The sequence below is a fragment of the Phragmites australis genome, chromosome 9, assembly GCF_958298935.1.
Source record: "Phragmites australis chromosome 9, lpPhrAust1.1, whole genome shotgun sequence".
NCBI lineage: Eukaryota > Viridiplantae > Streptophyta > Magnoliopsida > Poales > Poaceae > Phragmites > Phragmites australis.
Window position 1 is genome coordinate 23886400 of NC_084929.1, and position 21028 is coordinate 23907427.

At 46.1% G+C, this 21028-nt stretch overlaps 2 protein-coding genes and 1 pseudogene across 2 annotated transcripts; 1 reads left to right on the forward strand and 2 right to left on the reverse strand.

Annotated features, from left to right (window-relative positions):
• The first annotated feature begins 208 nt into the window (after window positions 1-208).
• LOC133927930 (probable aspartic proteinase GIP2) lies at window positions 209-5122 on the forward strand (annotated as a pseudogene).
• A 9532-nt stretch (window positions 5123-14654) lies between these two features.
• Window positions 14655-16274, reverse strand: LOC133928852 (transcription termination factor MTERF6, chloroplastic/mitochondrial-like). The gene has a single exon (XM_062375350.1). The coding sequence runs from the start codon at window positions 16197-16199 to the stop codon at window positions 15009-15011; it is 1191 nt and encodes a 396-aa protein (XP_062231334.1). The 5' UTR covers window positions 16200-16274; the 3' UTR covers window positions 14655-15008.
• Window positions 16275-17912: 1638 nt separating this feature from the next.
• LOC133928853 (transcription termination factor MTEF1, chloroplastic-like) lies at window positions 17913-19459 on the reverse strand. Its single transcript, XM_062375352.1, has one exon. It carries the CDS (start codon window positions 19420-19422, stop codon window positions 18232-18234), a length of 1191 nt encoding a protein of 396 aa, XP_062231336.1. The 5' UTR covers window positions 19423-19459; the 3' UTR covers window positions 17913-18231.
• Between the last annotated feature and the right edge of the window lie 1569 nt (window positions 19460-21028).

Consider the following 21028-nt stretch of genomic DNA (forward strand, 5'->3'; position numbering starts at 1 on the left):
CTAACATCTTCCCAATATCGCTCCTAATATTTACCGAACCCTAAAATCACATCTCCCGTTATCTATGTCTAGGGTGCTCTCCTGGCTCCTAAAATGCTCGAGCGCTCCCAAGCCCACCCCTCATCCATCGCGAGCAGTTGTTTCTCCCCGACGGTGTGCTTCTCCCGTCGCATTTTTGGTCAGCCCAGCCTGATGCGGCTCCTCTCTCACGCCTCTGCTCAGGATTCGCCTTCAGCTTAACCCATCCGCATTCATGATTCTAGATCGATCTATTGGTCGTTTGTCGGATTCCACGTCGCTGGTTCTCAGAGCCAGCCTACTCTCCGTCGGCCTCACCTTCAATTGTCCCGGGCAATGTCAGACGCCACCTCCATCTTGGTTCGCCGGCCCGCCTGAGCTCCTGCACGCGTTGTCTCGTACCTCCGCAATATCGTCGTGCCATCGCTCACCATCGTGCTTCAGCGCACCACCGTGAGCTCGTCGCCTGCTAACTCGTCGTCATTGTCAGGTTCTCCGTTGTGCACTACGGAAGTTGCAGGCTGCAGCTACTCGCTGCACACGAGTGGGGTTGCGTCGCCATCCTCACCTGCTGCAGCGACGTGCGAGAGTTCAGTGCGCGGAGCTGCGTCCTCCTCACTGGGACAGAGAAAAGAGAGGGAGACAGATGACGGGTGGGACCCACCCATCGGTAACATATAAGAGAAAATATAAGGAATAAGTACTTAGAGTCTATTGGATAGGCAGGAGATTTAGAAAGCTAATATTATTGGAAAGACGTCTTACATAAGAATATAGAGAGTGAATTGTAGAGAGTCTTTTGTAATGCTCCAAGAAAAGCTTTTGTGACCTTGGTTTTTATATCGGAGTGTTCCCCTTTGATTTTTTGATAAAGTACTATATAGTGTTGTTTAAGTAAAATGTATGGGTGCCCATCAAACTTGTTCCACATCGTTATTCTCAGAGAGAAGATTAGATTGATACCACTTTAAGATGTAAAATAAAGTGGTGTCATGTGAGGCTGGCGCATGGGCTATAAAGCCACGTGTTAATGATACAAATGGTTTTTTCAACTCGAATGATATTTTAGATGGTTGGAGTAATTCAACCCAATCTTCTTGGATACACGTAGTGAGCTAATTCGTCTAAAAAAGTAGTGAGCTAAGCTAATTTGCTTTGAATAAAGCAAAGGTATCCTTTTTCCTGAAAAGAAGAGCAAGGTTAAGCAAAGAAGTTGCAAAGGAACAAAAAATGATTCGCGATAGACAGGGAGGGAAATTTGGCCCTTTGCCAATTCAATCCAATCGATACACGACAAATCTGGATCGTCCAAACTAGGCCCGGCCCAGGTGCCGACATGGCGCGCTGGCTCTCAATGCCTAGTCCATATGGTAATCCTGTACTTCCGTTCGGCTCGACCGCTCGATTGCTACTCCGCACCATTAAAGCCGAAGGCAACCATCCTGAATCAACTCTATCGCTAGGGATGGTAACGGGTTGAATCAGAACTGGGTAGAGCGAGAACACACTTAATCTAAAACCCGAAATATTAAACCTGATTCAAACTCGAAAATTAGATCGGGTGCAAATTCACCCCGGCCTCGACCTTGGCAGGACTCGAGACCCGATAGAGACTCGAAACCTGACCTTATCTCTTTAACTCTTCCTACTCCACTCCCCGTCATGGTCAATCGGTGTAGAGGTCAACTGTGCGCTGCTGTGCCACCTGCTCACAGGGATCGTGTCCACCACGACAACCTAAGGTAGTTGGAAAGCGACAGGCGCGCGCGGAGGCCATGCTCGAGAGTCGAGCCTCAAGGGTATTCGTCAATGGGCTTCAAGCCGACATGTGGCCGCTATTGCGCTCGGGTCGCTGGGCCGGAGCGTCCCTGCAATGTGCGTCTCGCTCCGTGTTGCGAACTCGTGATGGCCACCGCGCTATGGATGGAGCTCACCTCCACTGCATATGTCTGTGCTGCTCCAACGGCTAGAGGCCGCCACACACTTGTTGGTGAGGTTAGTCCTCACTATGGCGTTGTGGATACTGCACGCCTCAATCCAGCTATCCTCCGATGATGTCGAGGAAGTCTAAGGGGGTGCAAGGGCGCCCAGTGTTGGTGTCAGCGCTGCAGCCGAGCGAATGGGCTGCCTAGCACCCACGCACCATCAAGGGCCGAGGACCGCAGGACTCCGTCGCTGCTCGCCACGAACTCCAGATCTAGCAGCTTGGACCTCGCCGCTGTGAATCATCTATGGTCCATCAGCGCGGCATGTGAGGTGGGCGGGTTAGGCCGACGGGGTGGGTGTTGGGCCAGGATTTAGGAATCAACTGGGCCATGTATTTTCGGGGTTTGGGTGGCCCCGTGGGTGAAAAACTAGATTTGGAACCGAATCAGGTTCGGGTCGTACCTCCGACCCGATTTCCCCGTGGGGTCGTTTTTCCACCGAATCCGGCCCCGCCAGGTCTGAAACCCACAGGAACCCAACCCGACGGAGCCAAATTTATGCGCACCTCTGCCCCACCCATTCCCCCATCCCTCGCCAAAGGTGTCAAGCCAGCGTGCGCAAAGCTGGTGCGTGTCCCGTGTGTTGGAATGTCTGGCCTTTTCACCAGTTTCTGCTTCTAAGAGCAACTCTAACAAGCTCCCTATTGCTGCATATAGCGATTTGGTAAAAAAATTGTTCCAACCGGCTCTCTACTACACTCGCTATCGCCTGTGGCTCGCCATCTCCTCTTATCCGCTCGCTACTTTCTTTGATGCAAACACGCTCGCCATCTCCGGTTCGCTATCTCTGGAATGGACACTGACATGTGGACCAACGTTGTGAACAGTACCGACAGCTCTAATTTTCCTTTCCATCTTCTCTGTTCAAAATATTGAGTAGTGCCTCAAATAATTTCTCAAAAATTTGAAAAAATTCACGAATATTCTTCTTATATGATGGAATGATTTTTAAAATTATTTTTAGCGCTAGGTTATATGGTGAAAGTGAGTTTATTTGTAATACTCTATTTATATGCATTTTATCATGTTATATGACATTTTTCTTTTAATTCAATTTGAATTAAAACAAAATTTAAACATATACAAAATTTACCCGTTGAAAATATAACTGTTGCAAATATTTTTATTTATAGGATACCAATATAATATAGATGGGTGAAATTTAAGGAGTCGGTTGAAGCACGTAGAAAAATAGAAAGAAAATCTTTTGAAAGAACTCTCTATACGGAGATATAGAAAGTAAGATTTAAAAGTTAGTTAGAGATTCTTCATCTCATGGTTTCATGATGTTGGCTTTGGCTCGCAGATAAATTCGTCGTGTTCTCCATAGAAACAACTCGTCAGCTATACCAACCAACTCGTGCAGTTGGTCCAAGTCGGCATTAAAAAAAAGTCTAAGTCAGAGACCGCGACAACTGGTGCCACATCGATGCATCAAGATAATCAATTGGGGACGAGATTCTTTGGCCTACATCTCACCCATACAAATATTCGAGATCTTTACAGAAAGACTTCCGCAAGATACTGATCTATACTGTCTTTTTTTTTATTCAACTATTGATATATGTAGAGGAGAAAGATGAGGATACGTATCGTGTTAAAAGTAGAGATCTTTTGACGATCTATAAAATTTCCTTTTAGACACGTATGCCCCCCGTGGCTCACTGTCTCACTCAGCCCAAACCATAAAATACTGGTGCGCGCACTGCTATGACCCAATTCGACGTCGTGCCCCGCCACGGCGCCACTTCCCCACCACTCTGCGTCGCGCTATAAAAACCTTTCCTTGCCTTACCACTGCGACTCCACATCGCCATCGCGTCCTTCTCCCGTCATGGCGCGCCTCCCTCCTCTCGCCGCTCTCCTCTTCCTCTGTCTGCTGTCGGCTTGCCACGCGGTCGGGCCCAGCAGCAACCTGAGCGTCGTGTTGCTACCGATGGGGAAGGACGACGCCACGCAGCAGTACGTGACGGGCTTCCGGTAGTGGACGCCGCTGGTGCCGGTGAAGGCCGTGCTGGTGGACTACGAGGTCGGGTACGCGTCCTCCTCCTACCGTCGTGTACTGTGTGGCTCCAATCCGTAACGCCTCGCGCGCACGGCCGCCTGCGTCATCAGCTGTGTCGGCGCGCCGAGCCCGTCCTGCCTCAACGACACCTGCGGCGGGTTCCCCGAGAACACGATGACTCACGTCAGCACGGGCGGCAACATCATCACTGACATGTTGGCGCTTCCCACCACATTCCGTCCCGTTCCAGGCCCATTCGCCACCGCGCCAGTGTTCCTGTTCACCTGCGTTGTCACGTTCCTGACCCAGGGCCTCGCCGCCGGCACCACGGAAATGGCGTCGCTCGCGCTCCTGACGCAGCTCGCCTCCACGTTCCGTTTCTCCCGCAAGTTCACCCTCTTCTTGCCGCCGACAGTCTTGGTGGGCGTCGTTGTCTTCGATGATGCGCCATACGTGTTCCAGCCCGGGCTGGACCTTTCCAAGTCGCTCATCTACACCCCGCTCCTCGTCAACCTGGTGAGCACGGTGGGCGTCTCCACCAAGGGGGACAAGTCGGACGAGTACTTCATCGGCGTGACGGGCATCAAATTGAACGACCGCGCCATGGCGCTGAACGCGACGCTTCTGGCCATCGACTAGAAGGGCGTGGGCGGGACCAAGCTCAGCACGGTGGCGCCCTACAGTGTGCTTGAGTCCTCCATCCACAGGGCCGTCACCGACGCATTCGCGGCTGAGACGACCACGATCCCGCGGGCACCGCCTGTGGTGCCGTTCAAGCTGTGCTACGACGGGAGCAAGGTAGGGAGCACGCGTGTGGGCCCCGCCGTGCCGACCATCGAGCTGGTGCTGCAGAGCGAGGCCGCGTCGTGGGTGGTGTTTGGGGCGAACTCGATGGTGGCCATCAAGGGTGGCGCGCTCTGCCTCGGCGTGTTGGACGGCGGCGCCGTGCCGCGTACGTCGGTGGTGATAGGCGGGCACATAATGGAGGACAACCTGTTGGAGCTCGACCTGGAGGCGTCGCGGCTGGGGTTCAGCTCCTCCCTGCTGTTCCAGCAAACGACCTGCAACAACTTTCGCCTCGGCTAGAAGGCAATGCAATAGTAGCTGCTACTTGCTAGTGCCCGACCTGAACAATGATAATTGGGTTGTATCCGTACGTCCGTCTGAGACCAGAGAAGATGGTCATGGATTTTGGTGGTCGTTCATCTACACGTCGACGATTAATAATCGATTATATATTCAAACTTTGAGTAAAACTTCACAACGTCAAGAACTGATAATACAAGTTAAAAGAAAACATCGGAATCCTACATCCTCTAATTTCAAGACTCAAAGGTTATTATCGCACTTAGTTTCAAAAGAACAAATCAGATACATTTCACATGTATGTCAGGATCAAGTTTCATACATACGGTGATTTCATAAATGATAACATAACAATGTCATTACATAACGATAAGAGTCATTACAAAAGAACTCGTAGGTCTTAAAGAAAACACTAAGATAACTTTCAGCGGTAGTTGATCTTCCATCCATCCACATGCGTTGTCCAGAGGAGCATCAGCCTAGAACATAGTCTTCAGGTCGAAAACTTCCTTCGCCTAGAACTCAGCTCCATCGTCCGGGATATCCTCAAAGTCTTCATCTTCTGAGCAGCAACTCGTGATTTTTGCAAGAGAACCAAATCCAAGTTGGTGAAGATCATGATTTGGGCTGCATCAAGAGGTTAGGAGAAGGAAAGCGTGAGTACATGGAGTGCTCAACAAGTGTGGAAAAACATGATATGAAGACTTAAGATAAGAAAGACTTGACTCAGGTTTTCTGCATCTATGTCATTCTAATTTAGGACTCAAAAATGACTTAGTAATCCTATTAACTATGTGTGACAACACCAACATTAAAGGAACAGCTCATCAGATTCCATCCGACTACCAGACCCACCAGAATCTCATATCCAGCTACCAACTCATCAGGGTACCACCACCCGACTACCCAAAACCAACCATCCAAGACCCCCACTAACCATGAAGAAGTCCAAGCCCGCTCTTAACTGTGAGCACGGCTGATCGATCAGTTTTATACTCTGCAGAATCTGCACAGTTTACCCACGAGTCATGATCAACTCTTTTGCTAGTACACGTTGGTACCTTACACACTTTCAAGGTGTGCGCCAAGAGATCACTACAAGGCCTTTACAAGGTGTCTCTAAATCCGTAAACACCCACTAAGGTTTCACTGCTAACAGGAATTTCATCCACTACAGAGACCCCCTCTTGTGCCACTCAACCGTCCACTGGTGTACAAAATAAGTAGGACATCTAATTAATTGGTTAAGCCGTATCATATAAGCCTCGTTGTTGCGCTATTATGCCAGATTACATGTCCATGAACCGGTCCTTAGGATTTAAAACAAGTACTTGCACATCACCCAATTCGTACACAACAGCCATACCAACCAAAACAACATATCTAGATTCATATGTTTCATGTTGCTACAAAAGATTACCCAAACCAGTTTACATTGCATAGACCATTAATTAAATTAATATTTATCCCACTTGACTTGATAGCACAACTACGTATTTCTACCCTTGATATCCAACTACAACATCGGCGACAAGGATAATCATGGAAAGTACTAATAAATCCTAAACACAGGATTCATATTGACAAAAGCATGCAAATAGAAAGTGAAAGACACACTTTACTACAATAGGATCAATGTGATCAAGCCTTCAACAACGGGTTGCCCAAACTCTTCAAAGATCTAGTCTTGTTAGCTCATGTACTGCTCATCTCTTATTGCAACCATGCACATAGGAAACAAGCAAGCACAAATATCTAAGATAGTACACTAAACATAAGCAAAGACGAGTTCTTTGAAGGAAGCAAAAGAACCCATGTGTCTCGGATGAAGTCTACCCTCTTTTTTTTGCCGGGAAGGCGCTATGAAAAGCATAATAACGAATAGTACTGGCTGCTACGATCGCGTGAGCGTAATAATCACCTAAAACAGAGCTATAACGAAAAAGTTATGAAGGTTTAAAGCTACAGGGGCTTTTCTGAAAAAGAATAAGTGCTAATTTGTATAAACAGAAAGTTATAGGGCCTATTTGTAAAAGTTTAGGGACCTAGATGCAATTAAATAAAAATACAAGGGGTTAAAAGTAAAATTACAAGGGTTGAAAATGGTCTTTTGTGAAAACAAAAAAGTTTGGGGCCTAAATGTAAAATTACATAATTTCGAAGAATAAATGATTTATTTTTGAATCGAAAATCCTAATTGTTGCGTCAGCAAGCTGACTGAACTCGAGTGGGTGATGTGGCCGACATATGGAAGGCACGTGGCGCTGACGTGGACCATGAGTGCTGATAGGAATTATGTGACACGTGGCACGATCTTACTAGTTTGCGAAGGGGTATGAGCTGGTTTAATCGCGGTCGATCATCTACGATCGGACGACCGAGGGCGAAAGGGGGGATTTGGCTGCCGACGACAACAGGAAAGCGGCGGCGCCGCCCGGGGGCATGGTCGGAGGATCGCTGGCGACGCTCGATCTAGCGCTACAGGCTACCAAACATGACGAAAAAAAGCATAATCGAACGAGATGACGATGGGGATTCTCATTGAAGGATTCACGGCAGCCGAAGGACTCTGTCACGTTCCAATTTCTTAATCACGCATTTAAGTAAAATTATGCCTCTTAAGCATTGTGCTTAAATTTTGTGTAATAGTAATCCGGAGCGCTAATGCACTTCATTAATAATCATTTGGATAAGAGAGAAACTTGGGGGAGAAAATAATGGAAAATGCATTGGAAATACATATTCTCTCTAACATGTGGGCCCCACATGTGGCCCCACTCCTCACCCACTCCCTCTCTCAAGTGGGCAGCAACCCACCTGCTCCCTCTCTCCTCCCTTACTCCACCACGTCCTCACCAAGTGTAGCATAGCTGCAGCTCTCCCTCCCCCTCTCACTCAAGCTCAAGCACTCACTCTCTCTTTTCCTCCAAAATCCAAGCTTAAGTGGAGGATTCAAGGTATGCATGTGGTACCATTGCATTCTCTAGCTCATAAGCTACTCATCCATCCAATCCATTTTCGTTTTCGTAGAGGACTCGAGTAGTTCTTGAAGTTCTTGGCATTCTTGAGCTTTTTGGAGCAAAAATAGAGTTTTTGTCGAATCTGAGCTCTAGAGTAGTGTTGGTAGTTGATGAACAAGTTCTAGTATCCTTAGACTATCTCTAACATGTTCCCTTCAGGCTTGGAAAAGATCGCAACTCGAATAAACCAAAAATCCTCTCGAGAACAGCTTTTCTGGCTGACTCGGATACTTTGGGTTTAGTAGATTTTGTTTGATGAGTTGTGTTCAAAATTAGTTAGGGTTTAGGGTGCGAGTTGGGTTTAGGATCCTTTGGATAGGGTATGTACACGTTTGTGTAGCACAGATTTGTAAAATGAGTCAAAACACCAAAGTGGAAAAATCGTGAAGAAAGCAAGTCTGTATAGCTCGGATTATCCGGACAAGCTGGAGACTCCGGGTAGTTATGTGATCGCATAGCCGAGAGCTCCATTCGGAACCTCACTCGGAGTGTCCGGTATATCCTAGATAGTCCGGACCAACCCGGAGGTTCCAAGTCAAGTTAAAATAATACTAACCGAAAGCCTTTCCCGGAGGATAGCCCAGATACTCCGGAACCCGGATACTCCGGATTCACCTGGATACTCTGGACCAGACAAATAAAAAGCAGTAACCGAGCACCTCTCCTGGAGGGTCACCCGGAAGGTCCGAGCCCGTATACTCCAAACCAGTCCGGATACTCCGGATGGCTGTTATTTTCCGATTTTTGTTTAGATCGTCTAGTATTGCATTGATTCTTATATCTTATATTTATAGTATGTTGTTAAGCATTGTGGCATGCATTGTTGCACTTTATTCATACTCATGACATTGCACGCGTTATTCTTTTTAGAGAATATCGAGTCGATGATCCAGGAGAGCGAGGGAAACTTTGGGCAGCCACCTGAACAGCAAGGCAAGCATCTATCATATTGAACCCTGTCAGTTGAATTGAGTGAAGTCTAAATATTGATAAATTATGCTTATGTATAGGTAGTCGATGTCGGAAACAAATGGGTAGAACCTATGCCAATTGCATTCTTCTACTTTGATGACTTGTTCATCCACGTTTCTTGTAGCTTTGAGATGATGTTATGTCTAGGTCCAAGTTTGACTTATATGCTTAGTCATGCTTAGGTCTTTTGTCTTTCGGTAGAAGTCGAATGATGACGTTTTCTGTTGTTTACGAGCATAGGATTTACTTTTGTCGCACAAATACATATTTGAGGTTATTATGGTTGGTTGAGTGGTGAGTATGAGACGAGATATGGGCGGTGTTACGGGTGTCATCTGCCCTCAAGGAAAGTCTGGGGTAGTTCGGGAAGGGAACCCGGACACCATAGGCCGCTTGCATCGTTTAAGACCGATCCTCAGGGTAGTTAGCTTTAGCACTTACCTTACTCAGCACATGCCAATCTAATAGTAAGGCGAGCCGAATACCTTCGCAACTGTGGATTTGTGGGGCCTGAACATCGATGGTGTGAGTGGGCGGGCTTGTAAGTGGTACTAGTTTGCTCTAGGAGTAGTTCTAGTACCGCCGCACCGAGCGATGCATGCCGCACACGGTTAGGGCTGGTTGGGAAAGGTTGACATGGGTACCCCTTGTGTGCACTTTAGCGGGTGGCACAAGCCGTATGGTCCCCGAGTCGTGTGGGTCCAAGAGTATCCCCTGCAGGGTGTAAAAATAGTTCGAACTGTCGCGCTCTCGGTCATGAGCATGCTATTATTTCATTTGCACCCGGTCGTAGAGTTCTCATTGTTGGCTCGGTTATATGGTTCGGATATGTGATTTACGGTTCAGATATGTGGGAGGTGGTCGAGATGACACTTGTTATACATTGATACTATTGTGGTTACATTTTCATATGATCAGTTGGTAGTTGCAGGGTAATTTCATATATGTTGGTTAATTTAGTTGCTCACACATATGTCTAGGTTGCTTACTGCTTTAATTAGCTTAACCTCATGATTATATCCTTGCTAACAGCTTAATGCATAATCCTTGGAGTTGGGATATTATATACCCATATTGTGTAAGTCTTGCGAGTACCTTCATACTCAGGGTGCTGCCTTATGTTGATGCAGGTACTCCGGCTGCTGAGGAAGGGGCGATGGTTACTTTGTGCCTGCCGATCAGGGTGGCGGGCAGGAGTAGTGCATCCTACTACGAAGCTCAAGCTTTTGGAGTGGAGTCTAAGGGCATGTGGCTCTACTCTCTTTTGTTGTCTAGTTTATTCTTTCCGCTGCGTAGATCTTTGGATAGTTAAGAGTTGAGGGGTTTTGTCTCCTCCTAGCTCGCTTTTGTTATAAATTGTTGAAATCAGTTGCATGCTTAATACTTGTAATATAAATGTTCATTATTCGCTCTTTATTAAGCTATGTTGTGATGCGTTGGAAGGCATGTGTTCCAATACTTGGGCACAAAACACGTGCCGGGATTACCGGGGTGGTATTCTGTTTAATCGTTGAAGTTATGATCGTGTCAGTGATCGACTTAGTGATTAATTAGAATATTGTTTGGACGGTTCCTCACAGACTGGTCGCGATGGAGAGAAGCGACGGCAGGGATCGGAGCTCGACGGGAACTTGGCTACGGTGACGGAGAAGCGGATTTGACGGTCGGTGAAGCTTCCTCTGGGTCCTGCGATGCTGGAGGGACGGTCAGTGGACCACGGGATGCGACGTAGGAAGCCAGCGATGGTGAGATGGCGGTGAGGCTTACCGGAGCTCGGCGAGATGATGTTTCTGGCGGCGGAGAGGGAGAGCCGAGGGGTGGGACGTATTCCCGAGGTCCCGCGATGCTGATGGCGGCCTCGGACGCACCGAGAAAGGCTTGGACACGGCGGTAAGCGACGACGAAGCTCCTCGCCGGAAATGACGCTCAGCAAAGGTGAGGGGCGGCGGTGCTGGTTGAGAATGGGAGATTTGGGGGGTTGGAGCAGCTAAATAGGCGCGAGAGGCCGGCGGTTGCGAGGTTGTGGGCGCGGGCGGTGGTTGCGCACAGCGCGGGCGAAGCGGAGGGAAGGGATGACAGCTGTCGGCGAGAGGGAGGGAAGAGTGGGTTGGGCCGAGCTGCGCTACGTGAGGAGATGGGCCGGGCTGCCAAAAAAAAAAAAACAGGCGTCACAGTTATGAGCTTTTTAAGAGATCACACAGCGTAAATTGGTAGATGGTACGGAGTAAACCGTAAACCACAAGCTACACCTTGGATGCACATTCTAGTGGGCACTAGGGAGTGGGGCAAGCTTGGAGAGCATGACTAGCTGAGTAGGCTAGTGTCTGTATTTCCAAATGAACTTCATTTTTATGATGTTCATGTAAAGCAACCATAAGGAAATTCATCACCTTATCTCCACTATGATCACCCATCAACCTCGTATCGAATGTGGCATTGTAATTTGCTGAGAAGAGAACCTCATGCTAGAATAGGCATTCTCATACGTAATACTATTGTACAGAAACAGATAAACTTTATACGTCTAGTAGCAACGCAATAAGTATGTCAAACTAACAAGAACCATTTTGTAAACAATACTACCAGCTCCCAATTTTAAACGCTTAACAGTTTCGTAAGTGAAATTCAGCGGCTGTGCACAATTTACATGCTGTTAAGGGATCAACACAGATAAAAAGTTATCAACTCAAAATAAAATGACGAATTAATTAATTTGAAAGGAACACAGTAACTTCAGCCAAAAGAGAAAAGAAGCACTAATTACGTTCCAGCGACTTGTTTCAAAATCACAATATACTTCAATAACTGGCTTAAAAGCATAAATAATTAAAAGATGTGGTTCAACATATCAGACCAACTAACTTTGAAAACATCACAATGTCTATGCTTCTAGATCTGTTAGGCCAGAGGATACGAAACGGCAACTGCTAAATTACAAACGAAGATGCTGCAACGTAAAAATTGGCCAAGAATTAAGTAATGCCACACTACAAAACACAATTACAAACATGGTATGCCTTGATCTCAATGACATTGGAAACACGTAGTCTAAACTAGAGTGTTTTAATTCTACTGAAAAACTAGCCTCTTGGCTTCAGTGGAACTAGAACATCCGATCCCTGAATCCTTCAAATTTAATCTTACCCTCATATGCTTTAACAACATCTAGCACATCATTAGCATACCTCAATACATACTCCTTCAATAACCTCTTCGATAACCTGTGGGAGGCTTATGGCGGGGTAGACCGTAGGAGGCATCGGGGGTTATCGCTGGGGGCGTCGAGGAGTAGATGGGAGAAGCGGGCGCCGTGGGCCCTGGGTCTGGGGCTGGGGAGGATTCGTGCCGCTGGCAGCCACAGCAGCAGTGCGGCGGATGAGGACCACGAGCCGCCGCCCGTGGATGAAGGGAGGGTTCTCAAATATAGAAGGCACGGACGGAGGTGGGGTTGGGGGCTTCAGGGTTAGCGACGATGGCTTGATCAGGGGCAGGTTGATGCGCGGTAGGGTTTAGGCGGTTCGGTAGAGGAGATGAGTGCAGAGGCGGAGTGGTGAGATGGCAAAGGACGGTCAGTGGGCGGGACGGGGCGAGGGGATATGGCTTGGTACCAGTAGGTGAGCTCTTTATGTTGGTGTACGGAGATAAAAAAAACATACGCGAAGAAGAAAAAAAGAAGAGCACACGATGCAAATCCAATAGTTATCCTTCTTCGATTAAAACCCTCTAAAATTTCACGTCAACAATAGCATCGTCTTTTTTTAGTCTGGTTACATAATAGTATTGTGGAAACTAAAAAGCGAAACTGGTAAGTTTTTGTAGTGCCTCCTGTATAGCTGGGGCGGACTTGGAACTTGGAAGGAAGATTTGTTTAAGGACTTGGAATGAAGATATTTTTCTTAAAAAAATCTTAGTATCAACGTATTAGATATGGAATTTTGATACAACTGCACTCTGAAGGGTGTAACTATTTTTCTAGAATTCTCAAATCCAAATCTTTTATTTTATCAGGCATGGCGTTTTGATATGATCATGGGAGTCATTCTTTTTCTGGAATTTGCAGATCAAGACCTTTATTTATAGAAATAGATATACGTGTCGACTCTACTTGACTTGGAGACTTTTTTTTTTCTGGATGTTTAACCCAGTTTCTTAAACATAATCATCATCCATTCGCGTAATTTGACATGGAGCCGTTTTGGCCTTTTCCGAGCACTGACCATAGCAACATGGATAAGTAACGCCTGGCAAACCCAATCCTATTGCATCCATACTTACACAAAAATCACTAGAGGCTAACCATAAAACTGATGTATCACCCACCATTTGATGTGGTTGTCATAGAGGAATCCAAACCATCAATGAAAAAAGTGCCACCTTTCAAGAAAAAATTTGGTCAAAATGCATGCAAAACATATGGTACTGCTGTATTTCTAGGGATAAATCACCATTCAAAGACGAGGTTAAAATCTTACACCATTAAAAAGTACCATATGAATGAAAAAATAATCCAAGACCTTCCTCCATGCTCAGAATCCTCACTAATAAGTTCATAGCATCTCCAAGAATCACCTTGGACCTAAAATAACAAGTGGTCTGAGGTCTAAAAGTCCTCCAAGAATTCAAATGGTGTGAAACAGTTGAGACTACTATAAACCAAGTAAAATCTGTATGTCACAACTGTCAACCAAAAAAAGGCATCTCAATGAAACTTCAGCTAAGCATTATTAAGAAGGATATTTTCAAAATTTGAGCAAAACTTTACGACCTGAACAACTGAGGAAACCAGTTAAGAGAAGTCGTTAAAATCCTACGTTCAAAAATTGCAAGAACAACACAAAGATCATGAGCATTCTTAGAGATCATACAATGTAGACTAGCACATGCTAAACCACAGGCTATACCTTAGATGCAGATTCTAGTGAGCACTTGGCAGTGGGAAAAGCTTGTTGAGAAAGAACAGTTGAGTTCCCCAGTGTCAATCCTCGAACGCTCCTTTTGTCCTCCCATAGAGACAAGCTCGTTTCCACCATACCTCGATCAAGTCTAGCATTGACTCATATATCAAGATAATGTTTACCAGTATTCTAGTAATGTCTCAATGTTGAGAATTTGGAAGCTACTCCACTCATTTGGTGGAGCAAGGCAAAAGAAAAGGGGTCCTTATGCCGATAGCCGTTTGTTACCGTTCCGTGTCTCCCAATGAACTTGTTTTTTGATGCCGTTAATGTAATGCAGCTGTGCAACCATAAGGAAATCCATCACCTTATCTCAATTGTGGTCATCCGTTCAGTTCCCAAAGCAGGGAGCATTGTCATTGCGAAGAAGTCTCATTCTTGAATATCCATTTTCAATTTTTCATACTTAATATCACTGTATATGAGAAACTAAAGTTAACAAATCTAATAGCAACTCAACAAGTACAGCCTACAAGAACAATTTAACCAGAACGACAAGCTTCCACTTTTAAATACTTAACAGTCGAAATTCAGTAGGTGCACACATTACATGTAGCAACGGACCAACAACGACAGAAGCTCTCAACTATTAATAAAATGGCAAATTCATCTATTAGAAAGGAACAGATATACTTCAGCCAGAGAGTAAAAGAAGCACTATGTCCATTCCAGCGACAAGTTTGCAAATCACCATATATTGGTAGAACTACCTTAAAAGCATAAACAATAGAATGAACTGGTTCAACATATCAGATCAAGTAACTTTGACAACATCACATCTATGTTTAAAGATTTGATAGACCAGAGGATACAAAATGGCAAATGCTAAACTACAAATAAAGATGATACATGGTGAAAAATGGCCAAGAATGGAGTAACGTCGCACTGTGAAACAGTGTTAGAACCATAGCATGCCTTGATCTCAATGGACTACCTATAGTGATTTGATTCTACTGGACTACCTGTTTCATGGCTTTAGTGGAACTAACACATCCTGATCACTGAATCCTTCAAATTTAATCTTACCCTCATATGCCTTCACAACATCTGGCACATCGTGAGCATACCTCAATACATACTTCTCCGAGAAGATCTTGGTACTACCGATCAACGCATTCCGTAACTTGATATCTGGTTCAATCTTCCCCTCCCTCATCAACACGCTCAGCACGGCACACCTTGGTATGATGTTCTTCTCCAAGCTATACCCTATAAGCACAGGTTGCCCCATTACATCGCTTAATTCAAGCTTCAGCTCGTCCATGAAGAACCGGAGCTTCTTCCTTATGCTCTCATCGGAGAAGAGCACTATCGTGGGTTGTGTCTTGAACGCCTTGCGCAGCTCACCCTCGGACACCCCCAAGCTCTGGTACAGGGCCACCTTCCGCAGCCATGTCTCCCTACTGAGGCAGCACAGCGCGCGGATGCCGTAGAGGAATCCCGTGTCCGTTACGCCCAGGCCGAGCGCCTTGAGGTCCTCGAAGATCTCGCTGATGCGGTCGGGCGAAATCATGAGCACGCCCATCTCTATAATGAGGAGCTTCGAGAGGGCATCCTCCGGGAGCCCGAGGCGGCGGAGTGCCTCCACGGCGGGGCGCATGTTCTTCTCCAGGTCGGCCATGAGGGCGCGTGGGGTGCGGGAGATCGCGTGGCAGATGTCGCCGTTGCTGCCGAGGATGCCGCGGAGGAACTGGATGCAGGGGACGAGGTGATTGTCGAGGCTGCGCGTGAGGAGGAGCGGCGTCGTGGCGAGCTTGCGAGGCTGGACGCCGAGGGAGGCGAATAGATCGAGCTTGGGGCGGAGAATCCGGTCGGGGTCGAGGGTGAGGATCAGCGAGGCTCGGCGGACTATCTCGGTGATGTCCGCGTCGGAGAAGCCGTACCGGCGGAGAAGCGCGAGGACGGCGTCGGCCTTGGCGGTGGAGCGGATGCGGAGTTTGTGGGTGGCTGCGGCGGCGGGGGAGAGGCCGCACGAGACCAGGTATGAGACGGTGGCTGGGCAGGGCTCGGAGCCGGCGGCGCCCGCGAGGGCGGTTGAGGAGTAGCCGTGGGAGAGGAGGGCATCGCTGGGGTTCGGCCGGAAGGGGTGTGTGCCGCCGGCAGCGGGGATCTGGCAGAGGCGGAGGACGAGCCGCCGCCGGCAGATGGAGGCGAACATGTTGGAATCGGGAGGGTTTAGGCACCACCGCACTAGCGCTGGGGTATACTGGCTCTGTTTGCCACCGCTGGTGCTTTACACAATTCGTTTCTTGTAAAAAATAAATTCTGTTTTTCCAAATTATACGGTTCATTCTTAATATCTGCTTACTAATAATTTGTTACAGAATTCTACTATTAACAACAAGTTGTATCAAATAGGGTCTCTCTTCACTACAAGCTTTTAGCTTCAACCATTAACAATAACAAAAAAAAGTATTAAAAAAGGTGCAATTTGACATGGAACCGTTTTGGCCTTTTCTGAGCACTGACCATAGCAACATGGATACCGGCAAACCCAATCCTATTGCAGCCATACTTACACAAAAATCACTACAGGCTAACCATAAAACTGATGTATCACCCACCATTTGATGTGCTTGTCATAGAGGAATCCAAAGTTCCAAACCATCAATGAAAAAGGTGCCACCTTTTATGAAAAATTTGGTCCAAATGCATGCAAAACATATGGTACTGCTATGTTTCAAGGGATAAATCACCATTCAAAGATGAGGTTAAAATCTTACACCATTAAAAAGTACCATATGGATGAAAAAATGATCCTAGACCTTCCTGCATGCTCAGAATCCTCACTAATAAGTTCATAGCATCTCCAAGAATCACCTTGCACCTAAAATAACAAGTGGCCTGAGGTCTAAAAGTCCTCCAAGAATTCAACTGGTGTGAAACAGTTGAGACTATTATAAACCAAGTAAAATCTGTATGTCACAACTGTCAACCAAAAAAAGGCATCTCAATGAAACTTCAGCTAAGCATTATTAAGAAGGATATTTTCAAAATTTGAGCAAAACTTTACGACCTGAACAACTGAGGAAACCAGTTAAGAGAAGTCGTTAAAATCCTACGTTCAAAAATTGCAAGAACAACACAAAGATCATGAGCATTCTTAGAGATCATACAATGTAGACTAGCACATGCTAAACCACAGGCTATACCTTAGATGCAGATTCTAGTGAGCACTTGGCAGTGGGACAAGCTTGTTGAGAAAGAATAGTTGAGTTGCCCAGTGTCAATCCTCGAGCGCTCCTTTTCTCCTCCCATGGAGACAAGCTCGTTTCCACCATACCTCAATCAAGTCCAGCATTGACTCATATATCAAGATAATGTTTACCAGTATTCTAGTAATGTCTCAATGTTGAGAATTTGGATGCTACTCCACTCATTTGGTGGAGCAAGGCAAAAGAAAAGGGGTCCTTATGCCAGTAGCTGTTTGTTAGCGTTCCGTGTTTCCCAAGGAACTTGTTTTCTGATGCCGTTAAAGTAATGCAGCTGTGCAACCATAAGGAAATCCATCACCTTATCTCAATTGTGGTCATCCGTCCAGTTCCCAAAGCAGGGAGCATTGTCATTTGCGAAGAAGTCTCATTCTTGAATAGCCATTTTCAATTTTTCATACTTAATATCACTGTATATGAAAAACTAAAGTTAACAAATCTAATAGCAACTCAACAAGTACAGCCTACAAGAACAATTTAACCAGAGCGACAAGCTTCCACTTTTAAATACTTAACAGTCGAAATTCAGTAGGTGCACACATTACATGTAGCAACGGACCAACACCGACAGAAGCTCTCAACTATTAATAAAATGGCAAATTCATCTATTAGAAAGAAACATATATGCTTCAGACGGAGAGTAAAAGAAGCGCTACGTCCATTCCCGCGACAAGTTTCCAAATCACCATATATTGGTAGAACTACCTTAAAAGCATAAACAGTTGAATTAACTGGCTCAACATATCAGATCAAGTAACTTTGACAACATCACATCTAAGTTTAAAGATTTGATAGACCAGAGGATACAAAATGGCAAATGCTAAACTACAAATAAAGATGATACATGGTAAAAATGGCCAAGAATGGAGTAACGTCGCACTGTGAAACAGTGTTAGAACCATAGCATGCCTTGATCTCAATGGCACAGGAAACATGCAGCCTAACCTATAGTGATTTGATTCTACTGGACTACCTGCTTCATGGCTTTAGTGGAACTAACACATCCTGATCTCTGAATCCTTCAAATTTAATCTTACCCTCATATGCCTTCACAACATCTGGCACATCGTGAGCATACCTCAATACATACTTCTCTGAGAAGATCTTGGTACTACCGATCAATGCATTCCGTAACTTGATATCTGGTTCAATCTTCCTCTCCCTCATCAACACGCTCAGCACCGCACACCTTGGTATGATCTTCTTCTCCAAGCTATACCCTATAAGCACAGGTTGCCCCATTACATCGCTTAATTCAAGCTTCAGCTCGTCCATGAAGAACCGGAGCTTCTTCTTTATGCTCTCATCGGAGAAGAGCACTATCGTGGGCTGTGTCTTGAACGCCTTGCGCAGCTCACCCTCGGACACCCCCAAGCTCTGGTACAGGGCCACCTTCCGCAGCCATGTCTCCCTACTGAGGCAGCACATCGCGCGGATGCCGTAGAGGAATCCCGTGTCCGTTACGCCCAGGCCGAGCGCCTTGAGGTCCTCGAAGATCTCGCTGATGCGGTCGGGCGAAATCATGAGCACGCCCATCTCAATAATGAGGAGCTTCGAGAGGGCATCCTCCGGGAGCCCGAGGCGGCGGAGTGCCTCCACGGCGGGGCGCATGTTCTTCTCCAGGTCGGCCTTGAGAGCGCGTGGGGTGCGGGAGATCGCGTGGCAGATGTCGCGGTCGCTGCCGAGGATGCTGCGGAGGAACTGGATGCAGGGGACGAGGTGATTGTCGAGGCTGCGCGTGAGGAGAAGCGGCATGGTGGCGAGCTTGCGAGGCTGGACGCCGAGGGAGGCGAATAGATCGAGCTTGGGGCGGAGAATCCTGTCGGCGTCAAGGTTGAGGATCAGCGAGGCTCGGCGGACTATCTCGGTGTTGTCCGCGTCGGAGAAGCCATACCGGCGGAGAAGCGCGAGGACGGCGTCGGCCTTGGCGGTGGAGCGGATGCGGTGTTTGTGGGTGGCTGCGGCGGCGGGGGAGAGGCCGCACGAGACCAGGTAGGAGACGGTGGCTGGGCAGGGCTCGGAACCGGCGGCGCCCGCGAGGGCGGTTGAGGAGTAGCCGTGGGAGAGGAGGGCATCGCTGGGGTTCGGCCGGAAGGAGTGTGTGCCGCCGGCAGCGGGGATATGGCTGAGGCGGAGAATGAACCGCCGCAGGCAGATGGAGGCGAACATGTTGGAATGGGGAGGGTTTAGGCAACACCGCACTAGCTCTGGGTCTGGGGTGTACATTCGTCGGCTATGACGTGGAATTATGATATACTCTTCGCTACACGCTTTTAGCTTTAACCATTAACAATAATAAAAAAGTATAATAAGATATGATAATTGTTGTTGTATCGTGTCAAATATATATTTTGATGTTTACAGTTTGACCACATGTATACTATGTTGACATCTATTTTAGATCGGAGGAATCAAGTGTGCAGTTTTTTTAAAATCCTTATAAAGTGGCTTATCTGGCATTGTAACAATTCAAAGGGGCAACCTTATAATCTTTTAACGCAAAACTGTTAGGTAGTTCCTATAGTGTATTTTTTTATTAAAAATTAAGGGTTAGAAGAAAGCTAAAATAGCAAGATAGGGAAAAAGTTAGCAAACCTGAGTTTTGAGAGCTGATCTAGTCATTGACATATACTGTGCTGGAACTCTGCCAGCGCCTTGCATAAGTGGAGAACTTGATATTTGAACTCAAGGTCCAAAGCTGAAAAGGATGGCAATCTTACAATCCTATTGCAAACAGTTAAGTATAAGATTAAAATGTATGATTATAAGATTATGCAAGAATCTCCTTTCTTGTCCCCAGTTTTACCTTTACAACTCAGTTAATTGAGTGATACCAAATGATTGTGTAGAGAGCTTTATTGACTTGCAGAAATCGCTAGTAGAGCTACATCTAAAGTGCATGGACGTGTGTGCAGCTGTAGAATATCCCTTATTGGAATAATAGCAGCTAAAAAAATCCAGAAGCTCCAGTTGAGTCAGGTACTTGCAAAATGCAAATTGCAAGCCTGAATAAACACGAATAGAATTAGTTGTATATGCATATGCCGGAGCATATCCATTCTCCAAACAAATACGCGGGGAGCAATGGGCAGTACAACCTCAGTACGTCACCACCACCTCCAGTTGGAAATGTTTGGTGTCACACCCGGTTTCATAAAGGGATAAACGCAGATATAAACCACATGTATGTTATGATCAAGTTTTATACGTGCAGCGAATTCATCATTGTATCACATATAGTGTCATTATTATAACATTTAACTTAAACAAGATAGAAAGATATTAAAGTCTTTAACTAAAACCCATTAGCAAAACACAATGAAGCTTCTATCTTTCATATGCTGACTGGGGGTCCACCAGCCTAGTATTCTTCATCTTCATCGATGTAGTAGTCTGGTTCTCCTTTATTGTCTGAGCAGCATTTGATATACATTTGGATGAAAATAGCAAGTATGAGTACATGTCGTACTTCGCAAGTGTGTAAAGTAAATGACATATAAGCTTAAATAAAGAACAGACTGTAACAGGTTAAATTTGCAAAAATGACAACTATGCTATCGTAGAGTTATACAAACATCATATTTATCTATGTGATTCATCACTAGACTTCCATCTCCTAGAAACATCACAACATGTTTTCTAACTATCTGAAAAGCACTTCAAGTTTCTATACAATCTGACTTGATACCCATCATAGGTAACAAAGAACCATCCAACCAAACCAACTAATCCAAACCAAACCCATCCAGCTAATCTTGTGAGGATCCAAGTCTCT

Coding starts and splice junctions, on each gene's coding strand:
- LOC133928852 (XM_062375350.1), bottom strand. CDS start 16,199: ATGTTCGCCTCCATCTGCCGGCGGCGGCTCGTCCTCCGCCTCTGCCAG.
- LOC133928853 (XM_062375352.1), bottom strand. CDS start 19,422: ATGTTCGCCTCCATCTGCCTGCGGCGGTTCATTCTCCGCCTCAGCCAT.